The 27,140-nt window shown below is 41.3% G+C and overlaps 3 protein-coding genes across 5 annotated transcripts; 1 reads left to right on the top strand and 2 right to left on the bottom strand.

Moving 5' to 3' along the window:
- Positions 1-114: 114 nt before the first annotated feature.
- On the bottom strand, positions 115-11,160 carry katnal1 (katanin p60 subunit A-like 1). 3 transcript variants are annotated; one of them, XM_027022128.2, is made up of 11 exons: positions 10,972-11,154; positions 10,090-10,391; positions 9,734-9,894; positions 7,655-7,817; positions 7,312-7,439; positions 6,626-6,731; positions 5,944-6,102; positions 5,575-5,701; positions 5,345-5,479; positions 2,813-2,939; positions 115-1,758 (listed from the first exon to the last, which is right to left on the bottom strand). In XM_027022128.2, the coding sequence occupies exons 2-11, from the start codon at positions 10,252-10,254 to the stop codon at positions 1,560-1,562; spliced, it is 1,470 nt and encodes a 489-aa protein (XP_026877929.2). In that variant the 5' UTR covers positions 10,255-10,391; positions 10,972-11,154; the 3' UTR covers positions 115-1,559. The 3 variants fall into 3 exon arrangements, with proteins under 3 accessions (XP_026877929.2, XP_026877930.2, XP_026877931.2); XM_027022129.2 differs by lacking the exon at positions 10,972-11,154 and adding an exon at positions 10,517-10,647; XM_027022130.2 differs by lacking the exon at positions 5,345-5,479 and having other exon boundaries at positions 10,972-11,160.
- Positions 11,161-13,575: 2,415 nt separating this feature from the next.
- Positions 13,576-17,129, bottom strand: hmgb1a (high mobility group box 1a). Its single transcript, XM_027022127.2, has 5 exons — positions 17,033-17,129; positions 15,152-15,311; positions 14,815-14,960; positions 14,516-14,690; positions 13,576-14,312 (listed from the first exon to the last, which is right to left on the bottom strand). The coding sequence occupies exons 2-5, from the start codon at positions 15,296-15,298 to the stop codon at positions 14,166-14,168; spliced, it is 615 nt and encodes a 204-aa protein (XP_026877928.1). The 5' UTR covers positions 15,299-15,311; positions 17,033-17,129; the 3' UTR covers positions 13,576-14,165.
- Positions 17,130-18,985: 1,856 nt separating this feature from the next.
- On the top strand, positions 18,986-26,192 carry uspl1 (ubiquitin specific peptidase like 1). The gene is given in 10 exon segments (XM_027022126.2): positions 18,986-19,097; positions 19,445-19,609; positions 19,914-20,030; positions 20,436-21,090; positions 21,193-21,303; positions 22,282-22,411; positions 22,712-22,837; positions 22,941-23,101; positions 24,252-25,420; positions 25,422-26,192. Coding segments are annotated over 9 exon segments (2,895 nt in total). The 5' UTR covers positions 18,986-19,097; positions 19,445-19,477; the 3' UTR covers positions 25,716-26,192.
- Positions 26,193-27,140: the final 948 nt, after the last annotated feature.

Genomic DNA, 27,140 nt, shown 5'->3' with positions numbered 1-27,140 from the left:
TCCAATATCAATGGGAAAATATCTGAAATGCTAAGAAAAAAAACAAAAGTAGTGATTTTTAAAATTCTGACCTGTTTTATATTGAAAACAGTACAAAAACACAATTTGATAGGGTTTCCTGAATATGATGTCTTTATTATTCTGCAAAATGTGCATATATCTATCAGTATTAATGGTGCCTTCACAGATGTTCAATTACCATGTGGCGATATCCATCACAGAAACATGACAGTTTTTAATGCCGCACCATTTCAAGGATCAAAGGTCATGGAAAGTCTGTTGGGGGTTTTGGTCTCTCTTTTATGAGATTTAGAGAACGAAAGAGGGTAAAATACCTCCAATGCTTGCAATCGCTCATTGAGGAATGTTGTTCTTAAATTGCTGTGAGTGGTGAACAGTACAAGCAAGACTGGGCCAAAGTACCTTTCCTGGGTACTCCTTTTATACCCAAGCATGACTGCATCACCTGTCTAAGATATTTTTTAACATTTCACAATTTTTCAAGTCTTCCGATGACCCAGTCTCTACTTTACGGGGACATCTTACAGGGATTAATTTAATCAATTAAGTAAATTTACTACAAATGATAAAGCTAATAAAGTAAAACATTAAGTATCATTGCTAGACAGACCTAGCAACATATAAACAAAAATATTTAAGGATTTCAAGATTTAAAAGAACAATGATAACGATGTTTTTCCTACACAAATTGTTGCGTGCACAGTGGATGCAATATAAGCAATTTAAGATATGCCCACAAAGCAAATAATCAAATCTTATTAAATAAATCAAAGGAACAGCAGTAGTGCAAGACAAATCCCCTGTCACTGTAGGTCACTCACCATGACTGGTGTGCACTGGACAAATATCTGAAAAGTAATGGTTTCTAGGTATGCTCTTTGATAATTATAAAACCAATACGACGGAAATGAGACCTTTTATGTAACATATCATATTTATCTTATGTGACTATTGTTACATTTTTTTTCTTAAATACACAAATAAAAATAAATTCTGCTTGAATGTAAACAATTTATTATGACTATCAGTCATTAAAATCACAATAAACACAAAAACACAATACATGTACCTTCAAATCAGTTCTCCAACAATTTACAAAAGCAAATTCAGACCCATCATTATGTACTGTCCTTGTCTAGTTTTACAGAGAAGAACTTTCAGAACAAATTAGACCGACTAGATGTTTTATAACTGGTTGACTAAAACATCATGGAATCATAAAATCAAATCAAAATCAATGTTAAATCTAACAGATAAAACTGCTTCAGTTTCAAGTTACAAAATTAGTGCATTTTTATAAGATAAATGTGCTAAGAACTAGCAACACTGAGCTGTCATTCTTGATCTCTAAATCTTGGTGGACACTGACAGACTGCACACTCTGAGTCCTCCATGTCAAAAACGGTACGTTTGAGAGAGCAGAAACTTTAGCCTTCAGTGTATTGATTTGAACTGTCAAATGCAAGAGATTTCTGAGGTTTTCCAGACCCCTCAGAAAACTGCACTTCCTTCAGATCATCGAGGTCCAGCTCTCTGAATCAAGCAGAGCCAAATTCGTTCATCCATGCTTCATATTTCTCAAGGTCAGCAGAAGAGACTGACTTGGAAATCTTTTTGAGTGCGAGCTCAAAGTCCTCCATGGTGACGGGCATCTGTAGCTCGTCTTTGGAGAGAGCTCGGATCTCCTCCGGGCTCAGCCCCTGGATCCGTCGACGCATTGCCATCATGGATGCATCTCTGCAGAGACCAACACAATCAGCTTTTGTTAAAGGTTCAGGAACGGATTTGGTGGATACACACTGGATGCTATATACAATATTATGTTACATGAGAAAAGAACACAATAAAAAGATGTAAGGTGTTGACACCAGTCACCAGCCACTATATTAGGAACAGCTACCTACCATCTGTGGGCATTAATAGAGATAGCTAGCCATTTAACCCTGTAGTTCCCATATACAATTTATGAGCTACTGTCAACCCTGTTCTCCATCGATCAGTTTCTGATTAGTCAGTCTGGAGAAACTGACCATGGATGAAAGGCTTACGACAGACTACCTGTACCCCGGCTAAACACTTTTTAATGGAGGACCACACTCAGCTCAGCAGTGACACACTGTATACAAACATTACCTGACAGACTCATACCAAAAAAACCTGCTGCTGACATTACAATGTCACTAGTGTGCTGAGAATGGTCTACCCCCTAAGTGATATCCAGTAGCAACAGTACTGTGGACCAGTGGTAAAAGGGGTAGAGGGTGACTGACAAATTGTGCATAGCAACATGAACAAATGATTACACTCTGAAATTGTACATTGTGCCCCTATGAGACAGGTGTACTTATTAAAGGCTGACAGAAGACGCAGGGTAGGTGTTCCAGAAAAAGTGCCTGGTAAGTGCTTTTTGCCACATCTACTGAATTAATTTGAATTAAGTTAAAAATAAATGTTCTGCTTCCCTTTCCCCCCCAAAGGATGGTGAAATTCCTGCAGTCACATGGATGTTAACGAAACGCCAGCTGGAATCCAAGCTATCAACCCACCAGAGGATTAGTCCGTTAACCTTATTTTTCTGTAGCCTAACTTCCATGCTTGGTAATAAAAACAAGCTGGACAATTCAGTTGCTATCACTATGACAAACATATTCCAATAATTTTCTTTTTTTTTTTTAAGTAAATCTTTAAGGCAAGAGCGAAATATCTCTTTAAGGAACAAGAATTAAGCAATCGCCACAAAGGCGATGCTATGTCTGGGACAATGTATGACTTATAGCCGTTTCCTGAGTACCTGCAGACATTTGTGATGTCGGCGCCAGAGTAGCCCTCGATCTTCTCTGCGATGACGGCCAGGTCGACATCTGGAGCCACGTCCACCTCCTTCAAGTTAATCTTCAGCAGCTCCGCTCGTCCTTTTGCTGGAGAGGGAAGTCTCGGTCACTACAGCGTTGCACCACACACCTTCACGTCCTCCCCGTTCTGTTCCAGCAAACCTCACTCTGCTCACTGAGGACTTGATCGCTGAATTTCTGTGATCCCCTCATGATCGTTTCCTATTTTTGCATACTTGTCACACTTAATTGTGGGTTGATTGTAAAGTGTCCTTGGGTTCTAAGAAATTTGCGATGCAAGTGTAACTTCCCTCATTCATTCATTCATTGTTTAAGATCTGCAAATAAAATTTTATATTACAAAGAAAACAAATAAACTCTCAAATACAGATGAAAATCCATCCTATACCAACTGGCCATGAGAAAAAGTAATTTCTCCCATAGTCGCTGAATAAAGGAATTAACTAAATTTTAGTTGGAATGATATTTTAATTAGGATTAATTAGATTACACATGAAGCATGATTAGCGCTACTGGACCTAAATATCATTTGGATTTTCCAGTAATATTAAACGGGCTAAAAGTTCTCAACAAGCACACATACTTTGCCCTGATAAAAAGAAATTCTGCAAGAGATAAAGTTATGGAAATATATTCCTCCGGAAAGGAATACAAAGCCATCTCTAAGTTTCTGGAACTCCAGCAACCCAGAGCGAGACCTATTATCTCCAAATGGAGAAATCCTGGAACAGTGGTGAGTCTGCCCAGCAGTGACCAACCTTCCAAAATAAGAATGCAGCGACAACTCATCGAGTATGTGACAGACAAAACCAGACGAACATGTCAAGAACTGCTGGACTCGCTCACATAAAACATGGCATTAAACTATAAGATTATCATGCCAAGTGTTCTCAGGTCATCTATGCCAAGTGTTCTAAGGCCACTTATGCCAAGTGTTCTCAGGTCACCTATGCCAAGTGTTCTCAGCCCACCTATGCCAAGTGTTCTAAGGCCACCTATGCCAAGTGTTCTCAGCCCACCTCTGCCAAGTGTTCTCAGGCCACCTCTGCCAAGTGTTCTCAGGCCACCTCTGCCAAGTGTTCTAAGGCCACCTCTGCCAAGTGTTCTAAGGCCACCTCTGCCAAGTGTTCTAAGGCCACCTCTGCCAAGTGTTCTAAGGCCACTTATGCCAAGTGTTCTAAGGCCACTTATGCCAAGTGTTCTCAGGCCACCTCTGCCAAGTGTTCTCAGGCCACCTCTGCCAAGTGTTCTCAGGCCACCTCTGCCAAGTGTTCTCAGGCCACCTCTGCCAAGTGTTCTCAGGTCACCTCTGCCAAGTGTTCTCAGGTCACCTATGCCAAGTGTTCTAAGGTCACCTATGCCAAGTGTTCTAAGGTCACCTATGTCAAGTGTTCTAAGGCCACCTATGCCAAGTGTTCTAAGGCCACCTATGCCAAGTGTTCTAAGGCCACTTATGCCAAGTGTTCTCAGGTCACCTATGCCAAGTGTTCTAAGGCCACCTATGCCAAGTGTTCTAAGGCCACTTATGCCAAGTGTTCTCAGGTCACCTATGCCAAGTGTTCTCAGGTCACCTATGCCAAGTGTTCTCAGGTCACCTATGCCAAGTGTTCTCAGGTCAACTATGCCAAGTGTTCTAAGATGTTGGTGTGCTTAAGGCTCTGGAGTGGCCTAATCAAAGTCCTGACTTGAATCCCATTGATACTCTGTAGCAGGAACTTCAATGGGCGCTTCATGCACAAAAGCTCTCAAATGCAGCTAACTTAAAGCAAGGTGAAAGAATTATCTGCAGTTATAGGAAGTTCTGGGTTGCAGATGTTGATACTAAAGGTGGAACAGCTGGTTGGGTAAAGCAGTGAAGGGGTTCTTTTACACATGGGAGACAAAAAAAAATTTCATTTGCTTTTGTTTCCCTTTTGTAAGAGGATTTTAAGCCAACTGATGTGACTAATAGCTCCTGTAGCTCCCCTGTTAGATGAGCTTGGTTGTGGTACTAGAACACTAAGGGCATGGGTTTGACGCACTGTTGCACTCAAATATGTAACTCACTCGGGTTGCTATAATGCAAAATGCTCTAAATGTAAATATGCAAAAATAGAGGGAATCAGTATTTTAGAGGTAATAAATCCAAAATAGATTACATATCTATTTTGAAAATGGACAGCAAAAAACAGAAAAAGTAGTAGTCTTATTCGCATTGTGGTCATCAGCATTAGTGAATTACCCGAGTGAGTGAGTGAGTGAGTGTAACACAAAACCACTGACTCTGTAACCCATGAATGGAGCATATGGAGGGAGACAAATATGTGCTCTGTCAAGGAGTGGGATGTCTGTGGGTGAACTGGAGAAGCAAAGACTGTTCATATGATATGCAGTAGTATGAGGGAGCGGGGGGGGGGGGGGGGGGGGGGGGGTGCGCACGTGTGCAAGACTGTGAGACGAGAGCGAGAGAGAGAGGGTGCATTTGATGTTACCACTGGGCAGGGGGATATAGATCCTCTTTTCCAGTCTCCTTCTCAGCGCTTCATCGATGTCCCAGGGGAAGTTAGTAGCAGCCAGAACCATAACCATTTTAGAAGGATCATCATTTTCTAATGTGCCCCCTACACCTGAATGTGATTTACTGGGAGTTAGGTTCACAAAATGATTGAAATTGTAATTAAATCCAAATCTCTCTTTGCTGGTCTCTCTCCCTCTCTCTCACCATCCATCTGGACCAGAAGCTCAGACTTCACACGTCGACTCGCTTCGTGTTCATCTGATGTTCCACGTCTCCCACAAATAGAGTCAATTTCATCAACGAAGATGGTGGTAGGTGAATAAAATCGAGCCTGTAAAAACACAGCATTATGGGAGGATCCCGAGAGGACCAAATTCAAACTGATCTGACCTCCTTCCCATCGTTCTTTACTTGAATAAAAGGCTTAAGAAATCTCATTTAATTAAAAGCCTACGTTTGAGCCAGCATATCATCTGCCTCAAATTGAATTCCCAAATTACACATAATTTTTTTTTTTTAAAGAGAAATATGACCAATTGGCTTGTAGTCGCTGATGCAGACAACCTCTCTTACCATCTCAAAGAGCAGGCGGACCAGCTTCTCTGACTCCCCTCGGTACTTGGAAGTGAGTGTGGAGGATGACACGTTAAAAAACGTGGTGCCACACTCTGTAGCTACCGCTTTAGCCAGCATGGTCTTCCCTGTGCCAGGGGGCCCCACCATCAGTACACCCTAACACGCCGAACACAGGCTCAGGAAAAGGCCACAAAACACTGCTCAGGCTCAGGAAGAAAGCTCTCCAAGCAGAAAATCACTGACACAAACGAAGTCAAAACTACAAAAAAAAAACTGTTTGTAAATATCTGGCACCCAATTTTAATTAATCCTATCACATGGCATAAATTGATGAAATGATGCCACCAAGTGGACTAAAATACTAGGTGCCATCTACATGGATGAATAAATTATATGCTTTCTATGGTTCCTTTCTTACATATTGTCACTGACACATGAAACACCTTGCTCCAAAAGAATAATTTTACAGTAGGAGAAGGATTTCATACAGGTAAAAAATTAGTCTAGTTTTAGATCCCAATGAGTAAAACCTTCAGAGGCCTAATTAAGGTTATTAGCGCTGCCAGTTTCTGGTGAAACAAATAAGGTCTACCATAAATAGAGTTACAAAATGTGTGTTTTGCTTGCAAGCCTGGGGCACAAGATTCTGCACCCCACTGGAAAGATCTAACATATTAACCTTCCATGGGCGACGGATGCCCTTGAAGAAATCTGGCATCCACATTGGCAGGACCACAGCCTCTCGCAGTAGCTTCTTGGCATCTTCCAGATCTGCTATATCGTCCCTGCGTGAGTCATGACACACAACAGCTTGGGTGAGTCACAGACCAACACCGAGTGACTCACCACCAAACAGACTGACAGCTGTCACTCATACTGCATGAGTCTAGTCCCACAGAGCGTAACAGATCAACAATGTGGTGCTGAACAAAATTTGTAAATTTCCCAATTTGTTTTAGCAATTTATAATGCATTAGCCTCATATTCAGTATTTAAGGAAAATATTATGGGTGAATTTTAGGCACAATTTTATGTCGGCACGCAAAATTTGTCATCCAGCCTCTAATCAGATCATCAACAGTCAGTTTCCAAACATAGTTTCCACTCAGCAGTGGACCTAAGGGTGTAAAATGTAGCATCAACAATGGCATGAGAGTGTTGCTAGGCTTTACACATCACTGCAGCTGCTAAGCTGTCGCTAGTCTACTACCAATTATAAAAGGCTACAGGATGATGAATGTAAGTTGTGCTTTGCAACAGATGACCTAAAGAGAGTGTTTTATTACCTAATAATACAACACACTGCTAAAAAAGTTTAAAAAGTCACTCAGTCAATAAGCATTCATCAAGGGGCACAGCATTTACCAGTGGATGTTTGGATTCCTTGACACAATGTCTCTCTCCAGCGCATCAACTAAGTCACTGTCATACCCTGTACCATCAAATTTCTTCAATTCTCCATCACCTTGCCCCTCCAGTGAACTCTTCTTAGACTGACAAGACAAACACAATAATGCATTACAGATGCATCTGTTTCAGACATAAAGCCTGGCTAATAATATATGTATGTCAGAAATGTAATTCAAAAGGATAGGACCTTAGAATCTCATCTGCTTATTTTTTAACTGAAGCATCTTTCGCTACAATTGAAAGCAAATTTCCTTAAACAGCACTGAGTTTTTGCTTTTTTAATTTCTGGATTACTGACTTTTTCTTCTTTAGCTTTATTTGTGCGTCCGTCACGGCCACCGGGTCGGTCTGATTTTAAATTGGGCTGGCCCTTCCCTGCAGGCACACGGGGCTGCAGCCCAGGAGAGTCCTTGCGCTGGGGCCTCAGGCCACTGGTCGGCCTCTTCACCTGGGCAGGTGCTCTGGGAATCAGAAAGCAAAGAGTGGTTTTTGTCACTGTGCCCAAGTGGCAGCTCCTTACTCAGGCTCCAGTAGGAACCGGTGCCCTAAAACCTGCACTGGCCATGTTTATTAGCCTGATCTCTCACCTAGAGGACAAGAACACATACATAAGAATGCGGTTAAAGAGCTTCGGTTCAGCATTCAGTACCATCTTACCTGCCATGCAACAGTCTCTAAGCAACAGATGCTGGGAATTACCGCCACCCTCTGGAGCTGGATTCTAAACTTTCTGACTAGCAGACCACAGTCCATCAGGCTGGATGATCAAACTTCCTCCACCCTCATCTTCACCTGCTGGTGTGGTGTTCTAGGTCTGAAGAAAGCTCATCTCCGCCATCATCCTCACCAGGTTCTACAGAGAACACCCTGAGCAGGTGCATCACTGCCAAGTTTGGGAATTGCACCGTCTCAGACCTCAAGACCCTGCAGCGAATAGTGATGACATCTGAAACCATCGGGGTCGCTCTCCCATCCTTCACGTATAGTTACACCGCACACTGCATCTGCAAAGCCCTCAGCATGGTGGATGATCCCATATGCCCATAACTTGAAATCTTCTCTCCTGTTGTCGAGAGACAATCATCGAAGCATTCAGGCCCTCATGGCCAGACTGCAACAGTTTCTTCCCCCAAGCCATCAGACTCCTCAACTACCAGAGACTGACCTTACACTCCCTTGTGCACACACATACTAAACTGAAACTATCTTACTGCCGTGCTTTCTCTGTCCATCTCCTATCTAAGTCAGTTGTCAGAATTCTGTATTTAACAAAACTGTGAAACTCACACTCTTATTTTTTCACATTCCTTAATAATCTATGCTGCTGGAATATAATATTTAACGAATATCCCAGTTAATAAATATTGTATTCTATATTGTTGTATTGGCTGCAACCTCTTTGAAAGCTGTGTTTATATATGCAATACGTTTATCTGCTAAACACTTGTATGTCACAGTATGTTACATCTTTGCATATCCACTCTGTGCGGTGCAATGGTCAGTGCTGCACTATGCGATTGTCGTTACTAGTCCTGCATTTCATATTTATTGTTGTTGCACTTGTGTTCTTTTGTGTTGCATTGTGGTCACGAAGGAAATGTTATTTTGTTTCATTGTATACTTGTATGTAGCTGGAATGACAATAAAAAATACTCGACCTCTGAACCGCCACACACCTGCCATGGTCCTGTTCACCTTCTACCATTTGACAAGCAATAGCAGGGCATCATGTTCCACCACACTAAAGAACCATCTGTAGCCTCATGCTGAGAAACATGTCCAGCATCATTCCACTGCCAGTGGACATGCGTAGACACTCACACTTTGCTGTCACTTTTTACATACTCTTGTATACAGCATTCTATTTTAGTTTATTTATATTTCATAAATCGGCCCCAGCACATCCTGTGTATACTCTATAAACAGAACAATTATGCACCTCCATGTTCAGCCGCACACTGTAAACCTCTGAGCACTTTATAATACAAGAACAACTTGCACACCTTCACACTTTAAAGAGAACCTACAACTGCACATGCATCCATGATACTGATCGGAAATACGGATTCTAATGCACTGATACATCTGTGGTACTGAACATTCTCAAAACCGTCCACTTGTACATTAACGGCATTTTATCCAAAGCGACTTACAATTATAACTGAATACAACTTTTGCAATTGAGGGTTAAGGGCCCTCAAAAGTTACAGTGGTAACTTGGCAGCATTGGGGCTTGAACTGGCGACCTTCTGACCACTAGTTAAGTACCTTAACCACTGAGCTACCACTGCCCATGACAGAGGAAAAGCAGAGCAACATGGAGGTCCTGTCTGTCCTATGCAGGAGGAGGGAATGGGCTAAAGAAGGGCCCGTATACCTGTGCTCTGCTGGAGTTGGAGGTGGCCACACCGCAGGTTCCCTTTTACATTCTTCTGGTTGAGGATTGGGGAAGTCAACTGGCTTGTCCACCTTGAAACTCTCCAGTGTGTTTACAATGCTTCTGACCTGCTCATACTCTTCCATCAGCTCCTGCCTAACCTGTAGCCAGGAGATAAAGAGCCACACTTTGTCCTGTTATTTCTCGTCATAGGAATTATTTATTCATGCTTGCCAGATAAGAGCACACGGCCACAGAAAATAAGCCATCGGTCCTGAATTCTTATATAGTTCATTACTTGTAATACACAGGCCAAGGATTTTACTATGCGTTGTAACTGTGTATTTTAATCTTACCTGCTGCCATTTAACCTTCAGTGCAGGATCCCTAAGAGCCTGACAATGTTTGTGGATCTGTTGTATAACACCCTGGTAGTACACCATGGAAGAGTCATAGTTCCCAAGCAATGCATACTCTCTCCCCCTCTTTGCATTGTCACAAATCTCAGTCAAATTCATCATGGAAAAAATCCAAAACACAATTTGCTACAAGGGATACAGGCCGAGTGATCAAACTGCCATTACAGTGGTTTGACTAGAGGGGTTTTTATTCTTGTCGATGTCGCCGACTGCAGACAAGCCATTGGAAGTCAAACGTCCTGCAAGGTACACAACAAGAGAAATACTTTAGTTGGGAAGCACTGCGGTAAATTATAGTTATGGGGCTCTATTGAACACTCATCACATCAGCAGTCATTCGAGGTAAGATACTGAATACCAGTACCTAAACACTAAAGTACCCTTCTAAGAAGGCCACATCTCAGTAATTATGATGCATTATTCGGGATTAACTCAAAAGGCGAGTTGAGAACCGATGAATACGCACGGCGTTAACCTGAGGAAGCAAACAAGCTATTCAATCATGCTTAAAAATTGAAAGCTAGCTATAGCCACTTGCGTCCTTATCGTTGTTGTGAGTCTTGGCTAGGGATTTGTAGTTTAATACACAGAGGCCCTTTTAGACGATCAGACAGCAAAGAGAGGCCAATGGTACAACAATTCCCATCAGGCACTTGTAAAAAAAAACGCCCCAAGACCTAGGCCGCCGAAAGCAGTGCGGGTTCGCATGGCAACACAATGTTTTTGATTTCTTTTGGTATCGTTAAATGAACATGTGACATTACGGATCAGTATTGCATTCTAATAACACACTTGATCGAGGAAAAATTAAGTAGTTACCGTTTTCTAAGGATTATTTATATGTTCTTCTGATCCGCTGATGTCCTTCACGTACTGATGTTACCATGGCCGCAGAAAGACGCCGAACGGCGTGACGACTGGCGTATGAAAGGGGCGTGGCTTACAACACTAGCCCATTGGGTTGTTTTCTAAGGATGAGATGAACTGTCACTCTCAAGCACGCATCTTTCAGCTGAACTGCAGCCTGGCAAAGAGATCACAGACAGAGAACTTCTTGTGTGATTCCTGTCACCAAGAAAAGGCAATTGAAATGTCACCTGATATCATGGTCACGTCACTGCCTGACCCGCTGCAATTTGCATACGAGGACGGCACTGGAGTGATGGTGTAGTTATCTACCTTCTAGACAAAACACAACAATCAGTACTGTGAGGATCTTTTTTATGATTATTTCTCCAGTGTGTTTAGCACCTTTCAGCCTGTCCTTTTAGGGGAAAGCTTCGTCTGATGGAGGTGGATGAATCTGTCACCTCATGAACTATCTGACTGGGTATCCTCGGTTTGGCACAAGCCTGCTTGTAAGACAGACTGTGTGTAGCACTGGGGTTCTCCAATGGATTGTATTCCATTGAATTCCATTCCTGTTCAATCTGTACACTTCTGATTTTATGTACAACACAAATTCATGTCATCTACATCAATTCTCTGATGACACGGCTATTGTTGGGTGTATCAGAAGTGGACATTAGGATGAATACAGGAAGCAGGGGGTGGAATTTGTTGACTGGTGTAAAACTGAACCAGATGTAACTCGACATCAGTAAGACTAAAAAGATGGTGGTGGACTTTAAGAAATCTCCCCTATCACCAGTCACCATCAACGGAAAGAGCATGGAGGAGGTCGGGATTTACAGGTACCTGTGTGTGCGTTTGGAGGACAAACTGGACTGGAGTACTAACACCCATGCAGTGCACAACAAGTGCCAGGGTGGTCTATACTTTCTGAGAAGACTGAGGTCCTTCTGTGTGTGCATTAAACTCTTACTGGACATTCCACCAGTGTATTGTCGCAAGTGCTTTATTATATGCTGTTGTGTGTTGGGGTAACAGTATCAACTGAAGTGTGCTATACACACTGATCAGGAAGACTGGCACTCTTTTAATAAGTCCATGTTACAAGAGTCCAGTTGGACCCTCTGGAGTTTGTGGCTGAGAGAAGGACCCTCAGTGAGCTGCTAACATCACATCCCCTGTACACTACAGTAGAAAAATAGACAAGCACATTCAGTGGCAGAATGATACAGCTGTTAGCACCATCCTTCTTACCCACTGCAATAAGGCTATACGACGAGAGCCTTTACTGCAGGGCGGTCCCAGCTGCCTGAATAATACCAACTACAATATACAGCTCAAAGTATACAGAAAGCAGCATGCACTGTACACTTGCATATTCCACAATCTGTAACTGTTATGACACTCACTTTCATTATGCACCTTAGACTAAGCACAGCTGCTCATTGTATTGGTAGTATTCATTGTGAATGAAACGGCTACATGCAAATGTCATGCAAATCCTCATATATGTATATAGATATGTAAATATAGTTCTCTTTTTATATTTATCTTTATATATCCCCTCCCCGTTCTTTTTGCTTAATATATGTCTGTTCATGTGTTATGTCTTGCTAGTGCAATGCTCCAATCTCCTTCAGGAATTATAAAGTTTTGATCTACATATCTTGTTTCCCAACTTTTCCACATCCCAACGAGTTACTCATGTTTTGATCTGCAATGACAGCACACATAATCTGTGGTAAATTCACATTTCACTGTCCTGCTGTTCTTGTCTGTAAGCAGGCTCACCATGTCATTATAAACCAAATGCATTTGGAAAGCCTGTTCCCCACGTTCATGGACAGGAAGTGTCCCACTTCTTAAAGGGTGTGCTTGCTCTATTTAAGGTAAGTGAAAAACAGTTTCTATTCTAGCATTCTAAAAACACAGCACATGGAAAACTATTCTTTTCGAACTATGAGGTCAGAAAAATCAATGTGGCACAATGTGTTTACTTTTATCTCGATATGCCAAAATTTCATCGTGTTAACAAGTCGACATCCCAACAAAATGGAAAAAAGTAATGGATTCTCTGTGATCACTGAAGATTGATCAATGTCCATTAGCTAGAGGGCTGCAAAAACACATACCAGCGTTTGGTTATAGGGCTATTTAGCAAAACATTATTTGACATTTTTATTTTGATAGACACTAGATGGCAGTACATTCCTCGGTATATTCTTTTGATGTCTGTAGTCTGAAGAAACAAGACACTAGGATAGGTGTTTGGGATTGCAGAAATTTAAGTCAAATCTTAACTCATTTTAGGCATTTGTACATTAAGTACAACTGGCAACCAGCAGCCCCTGCTGTTTTGTGGGAAGGATTTTACTCAGGTAAACGTAGGGCTGTTTGTTGTAATCTCCATATGTAAAATTAAAGTATTAGTAGTCCTAGGAGAGAATAACATACATATACACAATAAAATCAACACGGGCTATTCTGACATTTTAACTCTATAAACCCTTTAAAACCCACAATCCTCATATCTGCAGGATTTGGTAGGAAAATAAAAATAAAATAAAAACCTTTATTAAAAAAACGTTTATTGATGTCAGAGGCATATCAGAATGTCAATGAAACAATTGCATTTTTCTTTTTTTAATCATTGTGACAATTACAGTGGTATTCAAAGTACAGTAAAATAACTGTATGATACGGAAATGTACTAATGATAGTGACGTGAAAAAAAAATAAACAAAATACATTAAGATATGAACTACAACCTCACAATAAACTAGGTTGTTTGCTGCACATCTCTAAAACTCCAACTCCAAGCCAATTTTTCAACCCCCTTAAACTGTACTGGGCAAGGATAGTGGCTTAGGAACTACTGTTACAAAAGAATGGATTTTAAAAATAGAAAGAAAAAAGGGGAGGGGGGGGTACAAGTTGGAAATACAAACACAAATGACACTTTGTAGTGTTACTATACAAAAAAGGGGGGGGGGGGGGGGAAACTGTACAGCTTAAAAACCATATCATATACACCAACTTAATGTTTTTTCCTTTCCTTTTATTTTTGTCCTTTATTCGTCTACTTTATGGCCTCAGTTAAATGTGTACAGGGGGGTTAAATGTTTTATAAACAAGAAGCTAAGCTCTAGTTTGTAACCAATTTACTCATCGTCATCATCATCGTCCTCTTCATCGTCATCATCCTCGTCGTCGTCATCATCGTCTTCTTCGTCGTTGGTTTTGTCTGGCTTGGTGGGGGCTTTTGCAGCACCCCCCACAACTTTTCCCTTTCGATATGCAGCAATGTCCTAAAAGAAGTCGGCGTGAGTTCATCTCCAGTTACATGAGCTTAAAAACACAGCCATTTACTACTAGCTAGCTCCTAGCTAGCAACTACTAGCTCCTTCAAACAAATGAACAAAACAAGTGAAATTGAAATAGTCCACAAAAAGACTTCCAGGATTCATGCAGTAAGTGAATAAATGGATAACTGTGAGCGACATTTCCTTACCTTCTCATATTTCTCCTTCAGTTTGGCTGCTTTCTTCTCATAAGGCTGCTTCTCTTCAGCAGACGTCTTGTTCCACATCTCTCCAAGCTTCTTGGCCACATCTCCGATAGACAGACCTGGAGTCTCCTCCTTCACCTTGGGCCGATATTCCGCGCAGAAAATGAAAAAGGCCGACCTTGACGATGAGGAAGAAGAGAGGAAACTCCATGTTGGGATTTTTCAGACTGTTGACAATGTAAAATTACATCACCTCGTTATCCGCTGATGCGCATCATTGTAGGATCAACCAGAATTCTTACGGTGGTCTCTTGGGGGCATTGGGGTCCTTAAACCTCTTCTTCTTTTCGCCTCTGGGAGGAACATAGTTCTTCATCTCCCGCTCATAACGTGCCTTGTCAAGTCTGGCCATCTCTTCAAACTTGCCCTTTTCCTTGGCTGACATAGTCTAAGCAGAACATGGGGGGGAAAAAATATTAATTATAATAACAACAAATTATTATTATTATTAATAATAAATTGTTATTGTTAATAATAATAATAATAATAATAATAATAAATTATCATCATTATTATTAATAATAAATAGGAAAATAAATGTAAAATTTTTTTTTAGATCATCATGCAAGTATAACCTACCTTCCATCGCTCAGAGCACTTTTTAGAGAACTCTGAAAAGTTGACAGATGTGTCAGGATGTTTCTTCTTGTGTTCCTCTCTACAGGTCTGAACAAAATAGGCATAAGAGGACATTTTTCCTCTTGGCTTTGTTGGGTCTTTCCCCATCTTCAAAATATCCCTAAAATAGAACAAAATGATTAAAAGGATTGCCCCATAACGTCATCAATCTGTACAAACGTCCAGATATAACTACACCCCGTTTAGATCTGAATCTACTGTGCATATCCGACGTTTGACGAGCTCGAAATAATTTATGTATTTCCTACTCTTAATTGCAACTTGTAAAATCAAAATAGTTCGTTACCGTCACGACTTTGTTTAAAGTATTAAAGTTTCGGAAGCATTCAAAACTTTAAAAGTGAAAAATTAAAACTAAACTTAAAGTGATCATTGAGCATAATAAAAAATATATAAGTTTAAAATTGGCAATGATAGTAAAAAACAACCAAGTCGTTCAAATTTATTTTACGTTATAATGAAGGTTCAAAACTGTTTAAGCATCAAAATTTCTTAACATTTGTGAAACCTTTAATAAGCTCTCCGTTTTGTGTTTTTTTTTTTTTTTTAAGCGATTTCTTCAATGTACTCATACACAGCAATGGCGCACAAGCTGTCTTGTTGAAGGAAAGGAGGTCAACAACGACAGCAATATTTCTCCTTCCATTTTGTGCGAAAGCCTTCTTCATGAAAGAAAGTCCCCCTAAAATGTCTCCACCCGCCTTCCTGTTTGCTTTTTAACTCGACAAAGCAAATCGCGACGGTCGGCGCTCCTGACATATTCTTTCCCTTCGGAAAACCCTATGCACTCGCCCCGGTGTATAGTAACACAGTGGGTCTGCACTAAGCCTACGTGCGGGCTGTGTGGAGTTTGCTGTGGGCTCGGAATGGCCGCTTGTCTTCATGCACTAACACTGAGAATATGGCTCCTTCTCTTTGTGTCAGCGCTCAGCCATTACACTGCGTGCAATAGGGGGCAGCGCGACCCGCCTCACTTCAACCCAGAATTTGACAAGGTTGCGACGCGCGGAAAAACGCCAAAAATGGCTCGCTGCAACGGGGAAAGGTTGAATTTTTATTTCCCAGCGAAACGCGGTCCGCGTCGCCACCGACAGTGGCAGAAAAGGCGGTTTGAAAAAGTTGAAGTGAACTGCGCTGGCCACGGGCTCTGTAGCTTCGCCTTGTTTCCTATGCGAGTACAGTCAGCCATTACAGTAAAGCGCAGATCCTGAGGTGAATTTTTAAAATCTATTCCTTCGTCATTACAGCCAAACCGACCACATGAACAAAAACATGTCCAATTTTTTAAAAAAATAACTTCTTTTTTTTAATAAGTCCATTTTTCTATCCATTTATTTCTTACATCTGTACGTCCTCACATGTCAGACATCTCTTGCTATGCACTGCAATGGCTAGCTAAGCTAGGCTAACGTTGCTAGCTCGCTAGCTGCCAGTAACACCGTCCAGACCTTGTTTGTACGCAATTCAGTCAACCAGTTGTCCGCCGAACGTTAGCTACAACGAATATTCAGGAATTGTAAAATTATGCCCATTAAGAATTTCATTTTTAGATTAAGGTACACATTTTATTTTTATTTTTTTTTTAGCATAAAGAAATTAATCTACCTGAGGTTATAATGTACTCATTTCAATGAGAGAATAATACCCTGGTTAATTTTGGGGGTTATTTAACGCTTAATAAAAATTTAAATATACAAAATATCGACATCACGAGCTTTTTTTTTTTTTTTTTTTTTTTACAATTTACTCGCGACTCCTCGCATTATCCTAGACGTACCTTTACTTACCCACACTTCAAAATTTCTACAGCTTGACACTTACCAAAGGCTTGAGCTGATTCTCAATGTACTGCAATGGCTGTGTGGAGGTAATAGCGATACGCAGTCTTCTCACTCCGCTCTCAGCTCTGTAACGTTACTCTCAGTGGGGCTCGTGTCCTATTGGCTACCGCCAAGCCCAGCGTTGCCGTGATTGGGCCAAAGCTTTCCATTGTCCTAATAACGGGCCTGCGCGGATTGGCTGGCTTTTGTGAAACGTCACGGGTGTTTTAAATGGCGGGTTAATACGAACTGCGCAGGGTCTCTCTGCTGAACTCGAAGCAGTGTGTTGGTGGATAGTGTGCACTGTGTAAGCTATAGTATTACTGAGTTCTGTGTGTAGCACATGCAGCTCTGAATCACTGGGTTTATGCGCAGCTTGGTAGGGAGAGCTGTAGTGTGATGCCATGCACTGAATCAATTAGATCTTATCAAACCTGGCACACCTCTTAGCTGACGGTTTACAGGTGCTTGAGCAAATTTCTTCAAAGTATGCAATTACTGTTTAAATAATTTTAGATTAGATATTAAAATTTCTTATTTTGTATGCATTAAACGTGTTTTAAATGAGAGTCTGAAATCTACAGTTCACCACAAAATAACACATTTCAGGAAAGTGTTTATCTTATGAGACCCTAATGGGGTTAATTGGAGAATAGGTTTAAAAATATAAGTGCTATCCCATGATATCAATTCTAACTTCTGGGAAAGATGTTACTTGATTGGAGGCAATGTTTGCAGAATTATAGCATCAAATTAATTCTCAAATTCATACATGTAGATCCACATTAGCATCTAGCTTTTTTTTTTACATTTAGTAAATGTTATAATACATTTAAAAGTCTACCTTCGTTGACTGAACAGTGAAATATCTGGACTGTTTTTTTGTTTGTTTTTTTACAGTACATTTACTAAATGTAGACACATTATTACTAAATTATTTGAAGAAATTATATTTTGTATAATATATAGAGATTACTATTAAAGTGGTAAGGAATTTATGATTTTTAGTTTTATGAATTGTGTATCTATACATCTGCCTGTTTCTGACTGTTTTGCATAACCAACTGTTTGTTTACATTGATAACTGCTTAGAGTATATAATATTGTGAATATGTAATAGTATTAGTTTATGAGACTGTGACCAAGAGATTGTGATTAATGTTATTTGTGAGATTGTGACCAATAATTCCAAATACACGAATATAATAATAATAATAATTTGAACTTTTTATTGTTCTTTTGTGCACAAAAGAAATCAGTAGAATAGTTTTCTGGATAACTGATCACATAAAAAAAAACTGTAAGGAAGGAGAAGCCTCTGCATGTTAATGAGAATTTCTTGGGAAAATTATGCAAATGATTATGGTTAGGGACAACGGTGACAGCAGTAGTGAAGCAGCAGGGGAAGTGTGAAGGGGAGAATTAGCCGTCCTGTCCTATTGTTTCACTGGATGAGCAGCTGCAACAGTCGATGATGTCTCAGTGTGTGCTCACGGGTACAGAAACATGTCCTGTTGTATAGGCCTATTGCATACATTGAGGAGGGGGCTCTGCAGTACATTCATTTTGACTTAGTCATTAAAATTCAGTTAATAAAAATGAAAGTTAAAAAACGATCAAAGTAATGAATTGGTTTAATTATCTTGTTTTAACACTTTTTTGTCTGTAGGTAAAATGATCAAAATAAGATGGATCACCTGAAGAAAAAAAAAAGATGAAAACTTACAAAGACCATTTTGCAAAACAAATGTTCAACGTGTATTATAAAGTGTCATCTGAAAATAACACCTTATGTGACGCTTATTTTACATCTTACTTCTATTTCACTCGTTCATGCACTGTGTCCTGTGTTATTGTTTAGGTACCTGCACTACAGGTACGATACACATGGTGGCGCTGCTTTCCTTCAAAGTTCCCTGCGGTCGCCAAACCGGAAGTTGAACGTTGAATTTACGTCGGCTCGCCAGTCTGTACACATGGCGCTTTCTCCTACCGGCGTGTTGGAGCTGTCAAACATTTATAGGGATATTATTTTTAATCTTACACGTGGCGGACTCAGTTTAACGGTACGTAGCTGCGGTTTCATTTTTATTTTAACAGCCATTCTATAGCAAATGCAAAATGCTTAGCCTTAGTCAGGCTTTTGCTTAGCTTAGCTAGCTCACGTTAGCTGCCGGCTAGTCCATAAAGCAGCAGTTATCCAACCTCACTGCCCTTTCGAGAAATAGATGTTTGCTTTCAGGAATGCAGTGAAATTGATGGGTTGTGTTGTGGGAACATAGTTATTAATGATCTTTTTACATTTAAATGCATCATTGGAGCGTGATCGTGGGCTACCAAATGCTTGCTAGCTGGTCGGATCATTCATGTGCCCCTAACTCGCTCCTCTCACGGGTCTTTTGTGTTGTTTCAGCATCTGCTGGCCTGAGCCAGGCGATCCAGGGACATGGTAATGTTGACTTTATTCCGGCGGGCCACCCTAAGTAGCGGAGACGAGACTGAGCAGACAGTAGCGATGAACGGTGAAGGCGCTGTTGTAGGGCAGCGCAGCCCAGCGCTGGCGGGGTACTCCGGCGAAGTCAGTCCTACTCGGTTCTCCCCTTCTGTCACTTGTGCAAAGCTGCTTTGGTGATCTCTAAAATCTTTTCGAATTGGACGCTGCATGTGAACCAATGGGTTTTCTTGAACCTTCAGAAAACAGAGAACGGAAATCTTTTTAAAAGGCGAAAGACATTTAAGTGCAGCACTTAAATGGTGAAGCGAGATTGTTAACTGTAAATGACGTAGGCTGTGTGGTAACGGGTGAATTGTGATGGAGACAAAGAGTGTGTTTTGTGGATGCTTTAAGCTGTATTTCGATGCCTTGTTTTTTCCTCACCAAGGATGAAGGAGGGTTTAATGGACACTGTCCTTGGTGCTCTGCAAAAGGACAGACCAACAGCCTTCACTCATATGCAGTCAATTTTAAAGAATCCATCACACTATGTACCAGCCCACAGGTATGCCAAGTCACACCTTACCACTGTGAGGGTTTCCCTGCTTTTTTAAATGTGGATTTTATGATCCGAATAAGATAAAAGTTGCATTATACCAGCTTTATCTGACTTATCTTAGAAAGGTGTCCACCTATAAAAATAACTACTACTAATAATAATTATAACTGAAAAATACTCTACTACTAATTACTAATAATTAAAGCTTTACACTGCTAAGTAATTAAAGTAAAAAAAAAGTGTTAAAATGTTGTAGACCTGAAAGATTCATAGTTGATTCTGTAATAAATAAAAAGAGTCTCTTGCATTCCAGAATGCTTGACCTTTCAAATAAATGAGGCAGATATGCGCGGGAGTCCACTGGACCTTGTGTTTACAGTAACGTTCTGTCGTTTCCTTCTGCCTGTGCAGTGCCTCTTCCCTCTTGTCAGCAGACCTCTGGAAGATGTTCGTGCCAGCCTTTCTTCAGCTCCCCATGTAAAGGGCAGTAGGAAGAAGCCTTCCCAGGATGATTGTGAAGATTTCCACCCATCCCCCAAACGGAGTAAACATGCGGAGTCTGACGCTGTGTCTGAGGTGAAAGCCGGCCTGTCCGGTTTTGATGTGGGTGATTCCCCAATGTCTGCAGACTTATTTGAAGAGAAGCTGTTCGCTAATGGTCACAACGGGCAAAGAGTGGTCGTAAATGGTGAGGAGAGGGCGCGCACCGAGGTGTCCACTGCCACTACTGGCTATCCTGAACTGTCTGGTAATGACCAGGTAGAGGATTATGTGAGCAGTACTCAGGAGGACGTCGGAGAGACGATGCTGCTCGATGGGGCAACTCCAGAGCAGATGGAGATGGTCCCTACCCGGCCACACTTATTCTGGAGAAACAGATACAACCTGTGCTGGTTAGATTCCTTGTTGGTCGCTCTTGTGCACTTCAGAGCATTCAGTGAAGCTCCATGTGAGTATGTAAGTTTGCCTGACAACTTTTCCAGCAGAGACTCCACCGTGGTTAATTTGTACGGACGGTACAAAAATATATGTGCATATCTTAAAACCAAGGAGCAACAATGCCAAGGTTAGTGGGTATACCTCAGATGCTGGTTATATCTGGTGGTGCATTAATGTTGTGAAATTTATCATTTGTATTAATTTTTTTATCACCCTTTTATCCCAACAGACAGTGCTGTGCTAGTTCCAGTCAGTGTGCTCCAGAAAGCAGAGAGAGAACTAGCTGCCTTCCAGCTCTCTTTGTTCAGACTCCTCAAGCCAAAGCTACAGTGTAAACTGGGTAAGAGCCTTGGCATTACTGTGCCATTAACCTGTTTGTTGTCAGTCTGCTTGCCGTGGAGGTTGAACCTAGTCTGCTATTATGTCCCAATTTGAGTAAGAAGATAATTTGTGAATAGCGGGTGTTTCAACTCAGAAGTAGCTTTTTAAAACTATTTTTTATTTAGCAACAGCAGTAAAAACCAATCATAGCATTGAGAAAATGCTAAACTCCCTGGGCAGGGTATAAGAGAGACTTGTGCATACAGAATCGTCAGGCGCCAGTGATGCTGTGGCACTGAACTGCTATGTGTCTGTCTATCTGGGCAAATATTCAGCACCAAAAAAAGAAAATCTCCAGGACTGTTAAGTTTGGGTTCTGTTAGGCCAGTATACTTCCCTTTGTGTAATATTTTTCCTGCTCTGAGAAACATTGGAACGCTTTTTGGACCTCAGACATAGTAACAAATGGCAAATAGTTGTTTTTATTTAGTCTAAGATAAGACTGCACATTATGGTGAAAAATGGTGTACATTCTGGTCATATTACTACATATAGCAATTGTAATATACTTTACAGCAAATTAAATGGTGACCCTGTGTGACATAATTAAAATTTGGTTTGCATTATTTTTACAAAAATGATTCACACTTGTCAGATGATGTAAACATGCAGAGAATGCTCATCTGAGGACTGTGAGGATGCTGCCTGATTACAATCACTGCTCGGGCCAATATCCTGATATAGATCAATACATCAGTATCCTGATATAGATCAATACATCAGTATCCTGATATAGATCAATACATTATGTATTGTGAAGCCCTAGTCCTAGGTTAGACTAGGTGTAATCATGAATAAACTTTGTGGTGCTGGGTTTGGTTGTAGTGAAGACTTGCTGCTGTACTTGGTGTTGAGTGTGTGTGTGTGTGTGTGTGTGTGTGTGTGTGTGTGTGTGTGTGTGTGTGTGTGTGTGTGCGTGTGTGTGTGTGCGGCACAGGTGAGCAGGAGACCCCCGTCTTTGCTCTTCCTTCTCTGCTGCAGACAGACGACTGGGCCCGAAGTGTCTTCCAGCATACGGCTGCATGGGAGTTCACATGCACATCCTGTGGTTATGCTCTCAACACCTGGTAGCACTTTTACTTCTATTACTTTTGTGTTTTTGTTTATCTGTTTCCACTCCTGTATCTGTTTCTAGCCACTGGTAACCAGAAGCTCGTTAACTACACATCTCTATTAGCTCTCATTACCTCCCCCCGTCTTGAAATAAACTGCATTATCTAGAACTGCATAATTTTAGCAAATGTCCTGTTTGTGAGAACTGTATATAGTGGTATCATGTTATTGTTGATATTACTTTCTATAGATCCAAAACCATAAGGAAAGAAATGTAAATAATGTCTTTACGTGAGTGTGTTTCATGTTGACAGTGTGGAGAAGACTGTAACAACGTTTACCCAGCTGGTGTCTGATTGGCACCCACTCAACGCAGTCCACCGAGCGCAGTGTAACAACTGCCATCGGAAGAACCAGAGGAGGAAACTGGTTTTTCAGAAGTGAGAATACGGTCGTGACCCGGCATTAACATTAGGAGCTCATGTTTGGTTTTATGTCTGTATCTGTTATTTCTGGTTTAGTTGATTGACGTTCTTTTTCCAGAGTGTCTTCAGTGCTCACCTTGCACTTTGTGGAAGGACTACCTCGCAAGGACGTCTCGAGGTACTCCTTCGATTTCCAGGGGACACACTACGACATCACAACCATTATACAGTATGACAGGAAGATCGAGCACTTTGTCACCTGGATCCTCCAGCCTGATGGTGAGTACCAGTCTTACTATGAAGTACATTTCAGATAATAACTTTTTTTTAATTTTTCTATAGTTGATTTGATGGATTTATTGGATTATTTTTCAAATTTACTCATTCATTCTTCCATTCATTTTTGTATTTTATAGCACACTGTATCCCTTTAGTTGCTGGTAGAGCTCAGATTGGTAATGCTTGTTCACTCCAGCTTTGCTTACCTGGAGAACACACAGCGGTTACTGTCCACCAGTCAATAACATCTGCACCACATTTAATGCCATTACTATTGCAAAGAAAACCATTCTGTTAAACTAGGAAACTAGAAAGAATTAAGACTCACTTCTTACAGAATGTATCTCGTTAGAAAAAATGTTTCACTTATCCAAACTCATGCAACATTATGACCAAGACTGGGTCCCTTTTTTTTAGCTTCAGTAATATCCGGACTGGAATTATGCATGTCTCGAATACACACACATGTGCATTTGCACACAACTACATACATGCAGCTCTCACACGTTATTTACTTTCCCTGCTTTGTTCTCTCATTTATGCGCATAGATTAAGTGTGAGATTTAAACATCGTCATACAAAATGCACACCTGCGCAGACACAAATGTTTTAATTTAATGTCATTTGTTTTATTTTGTCTTGATCACTCTTGGTTCTGTGTGGGTCGGAGTCCTGGGGGATATTGAATTCAGTTATTTTGTATATAGTTCTTTGTGTAATTGCACACATATATTGAGAAATATTAATAATCATAGTAGTCCCCCAGAGCTTCAGGACCTGGGAATTAGAGGGGGGGAGCATTCCAGAGTCAGATTTGCTCTCTAAGGTGTAAATGCATTACTAGCTTGAATTATAAATTCAAAAGATCTTTGCCTACAAATATAAATCTATTTGAAAGTACTTTAATTTGCAACAAATAGCTGTTTTCTTCTGTAATACTCCGCAAACACTTATTAGCTTATATTGATAACACAAAATGCTGTTCACAAAATACTATTTCTTCAGTTTTTTCCCTTATGATAAAATCCTGTATATTCCATCAGACTACACTATCGATTTGCCAGTTCCCTCAATCTATTAAGAGTTTGAATGATGCACATCAGCAACGGTCTGGTGCTGAAGTTTGTGTAACGTTTCACTTCTTCCACAGGCTCATGGCTAGAGTTTGATGACTTGAAGTACCCCCATGCCATCACCCACAAAAGGTTTACCCTCCCAGCCAAAGAGTTCCACCTTGTCTTCTGGGAGGCAAAGTCCAGGAAAGAGGACCAGCTTCTTGATCCTGTTCTGGAGAAAGACACCCCAACTGTGGACACCAATAATGAGGGTGACCACTGTCAGGATTTTGCCAATTCCGTACCAAATGACACTTGCATTGTAGATGCTTTGACTGTAAGTGAAGACAGTGACAAGCCTCTCACTAGGCTGGATATGTCTATAGGAAATACAACACTGCTGGATACTTTCGAGGGTCTGTCCCACGATGATATTGTCACTCTCACTCTGGTTGAAGTGAAGGTAGATGCAGAGAGAAACCCTCAGGGAAGTGTAGAAAGGCCTGCTGAGTCTACTGTCACTGGAACAACTGCAATACCAGAGAAAACCTCCATATGTCAGGTCCCATGCACTTCAGAACCCAAGAAAAGTGGTGCTCTGGAGACTTCATCCACACCGGCAGCTACAGAACTCATTCTTCCTTCAGTAGCGAAGCCGACAGCTCCAGCGACAGTAGAGACCCTACAAGCTGCCGGTGTCCCATCAAACCCTACTCTCTCCAGCATGTCCTACTTGTATCAGCAGCACCCGTCTCATCGGTCCACACCGTCGAGAACGCCGCTTCATGCCTCACCACCAAAGCCTGACCCGTCAGCCGAAGGTGGTGATGTCCTCCCAGCCAAACCTGCTGGGCTTTTTGGCGGCTTCAGAGCCAAGAATTCCCTGACTCCCGTTCTTCCGCGAGGAGAATTGAGGCATCCACTCACGAAGGCGCCTGGCCCTCATCCCGCCGCTCCTCTTTCACAGAAGCCTTTGTACCTGGACCACACTGGCGGCTCAGCTGCCGCCGTTCGAGTGCCTGAGACGTGGGCAGATAAGACAGCACTGCCTCCTTCAGCAGCCAAACTGGCTCTGTGCCCCACTGATGCCCTCAGGCTGAAGCTCATGAAGAAGCTGAAGGCAAAGAAGAAGAAGCTGGCTAGACTGAATCAGCTGCTGGGCAAAGCTGAGGGAGTGGCCCCTCCCAGACCAGACAGCACAGACCTCACCTCGCTGTACTCCGTCACCTCTAGCACGTCAGCCCACAGCCCAGCGTACGACCGTTTTTTTTGCTGAGCTTCTTTCTCCCGCTACCACCGCCAGCAACCTGTCACCTGATAGCACAGGCCTCTTGGAGGTATTGACCAGTGGGCAAGGAGGTGCGACCGCCGAGAACAGTCCAGGGGAGAACCCAGAAGCAGCCACAGCAAACCTTTCAGCCTTTGTGCTTCCAGAGGCTACTCTGGACAACCCTTCCTCCACCAACGATGACTTTCTTGATGAACTCATCTCGGGGTCAGGGGTACAACAGTCCACCATTGAGAACCCTGATTTTAATGCTTTGGACATGTTTTTTTGATAATCATAAGGTCCTTAGGCTTTCATACAGTAAGTATTAGGGTTTTGTGCCATGTCTCAATGAACAAGCGTTAAACAAGGATGAGCTCCTCTTCTAGAATTAATTTAATTGGCAAATACTGCTCTTGGATCAGTAGTATACTTGTGTTAGACCACAGTCTTCTGGACAACCTGCTAAATGGCCATTCGATCAGTTTTCAGTAGTAATGGCCTGCTGATGTAATGAGCAGAAGTATTTGGAAAGGGGGAATTTTTATCATCAGTGTATAAAGGATTATTCTCAGAATAGATCATTTATTATTTGTCCCATTCTTGAAGATCAGGATGTTTAAAATGTTACGGACTGCTTGCATGTTCGGTTGATGTTGGGGAAAAGTTCTGTTTTGTTGTCCAGGGCATTGTGCAACGTCCTTGTAAAACTTTGTATAGACTTGTACAATTTTGTAAAGCATAATAAATTACGATTTCTTTACCTTTGTATAGTGTTGTCTCACAAATAAACAGTACACACTTCACATCTTTATAAAAGAAACACCAAGAGAATTAGCATTGTAATAATTGTAATAATATCAGTGTATTAATGCCTTCCTCCACAGATAAGCATTCATTCTGTCTGTAGCATTCACGGGCAAAATGATTGATAGGCAAGGAGAGACCTGTTTCCTGATTGGTCATCTGGACAGATTTGGGAGTTTTTAGTTGCTTATTTCAGAGCTCAGAGTAGTCACCGAGATGCATTTCCTTCTCAGAGCAAGTATTTCAGGTCAACGATGTAAAATTAATCTACAGGCTTCTCAGATCGCTGTACTGTTTGAAAAGACGCTGCACCATGTAACGTGGTGGGCTTCCCTGTTGGGAATTATAACGGTGTGTTAATTAGTCATACCGCTAGAGGGTGCGCTCTGGCTTTTTGCATTCAGCTCAAATTTGGAATACTGTATATAGCTGTCTTACCAGATAGATTTTGGGAGGCAGCCTGCATATAAAGTAGTTAACTCCCATGACTGCAGAACATGTCTAGAGAATCAGGGAAAGGTTTGGGAAATACAGAACAGAAAATACTCTGGGTTACGATGCTGAAAACGTGTTTGAGGAAGACTCGCAGGCATTGATCTTACGGATAATTTCCTAAACAGGTTATATGAAGAATTTGGAGCTAAATGCTGTTTTAGATGTAGGCTCTGTACAGTTATGTGCTGTTATGTAAAAATTACCTAATGTTCATCTGAAAGTCATCCAGAGATTTTTTGCTGCCTTGACTGGGTAGTCTAGCATTCTGCATAAAGAGAGAAAATCAATGGCTTGAAAGGAAAATCATATCTATAAGCACCTATAGGATTTAATCCAATTAGAACTGGCATGATGAATGCCAGGAACACCTATCAAAATTGCACAATGTGACGGCTTAAAATAATACGCTTTCAAG

Source organism: Electrophorus electricus, chromosome 17, assembly GCF_013358815.1.
Source record: "Electrophorus electricus isolate fEleEle1 chromosome 17, fEleEle1.pri, whole genome shotgun sequence".
In the NCBI taxonomy this organism is placed as follows: Eukaryota; Metazoa; Chordata; class Actinopteri; order Gymnotiformes; family Gymnotidae; genus Electrophorus; species Electrophorus electricus.
This window is presented reverse-complemented; position numbering and strand designations above follow the sequence as displayed.

Coding starts and splice junctions, on each gene's coding strand:
- hmgb1a (XM_027022127.2), bottom strand. CDS start 15,298: ATGGGGAAAGACCCAACAAAGCCAAGAGGAAAAATGTCCTCTTATGCC. Junction 14,691..14,814: donor AATGCCCCCAAGAGACCACC/GTAAGAATTCTG, acceptor CTCATCGTCAAG/GTCGGCCTTTTTCATTTTCT. Junction 14,313..14,515: donor TGAAGGAGAAATATGAGAAG/GTAAGGAAATGT, acceptor GACTTCTTTTAG/GACATTGCTGCATATCGAAA.
- katnal1 (XM_027022128.2), bottom strand. CDS start 10,254: ATGATGAATTTGACTGAGATTTGTGACAATGCAAAGAGGGGGAGAGAG. Junction 7,440..7,654: donor ATAAAGCTAAAGAAGAAAAA/GTCAGTAATCCA, acceptor TTGTCTTGTCAG/TCTAAGAAGAGTTCACTGGA. Junction 6,732..7,311: donor AGGAATCCAAACATCCACTG/GTAAATGCTGTG, acceptor TGACTCACGCAG/GGACGATATAGCAGATCTGG.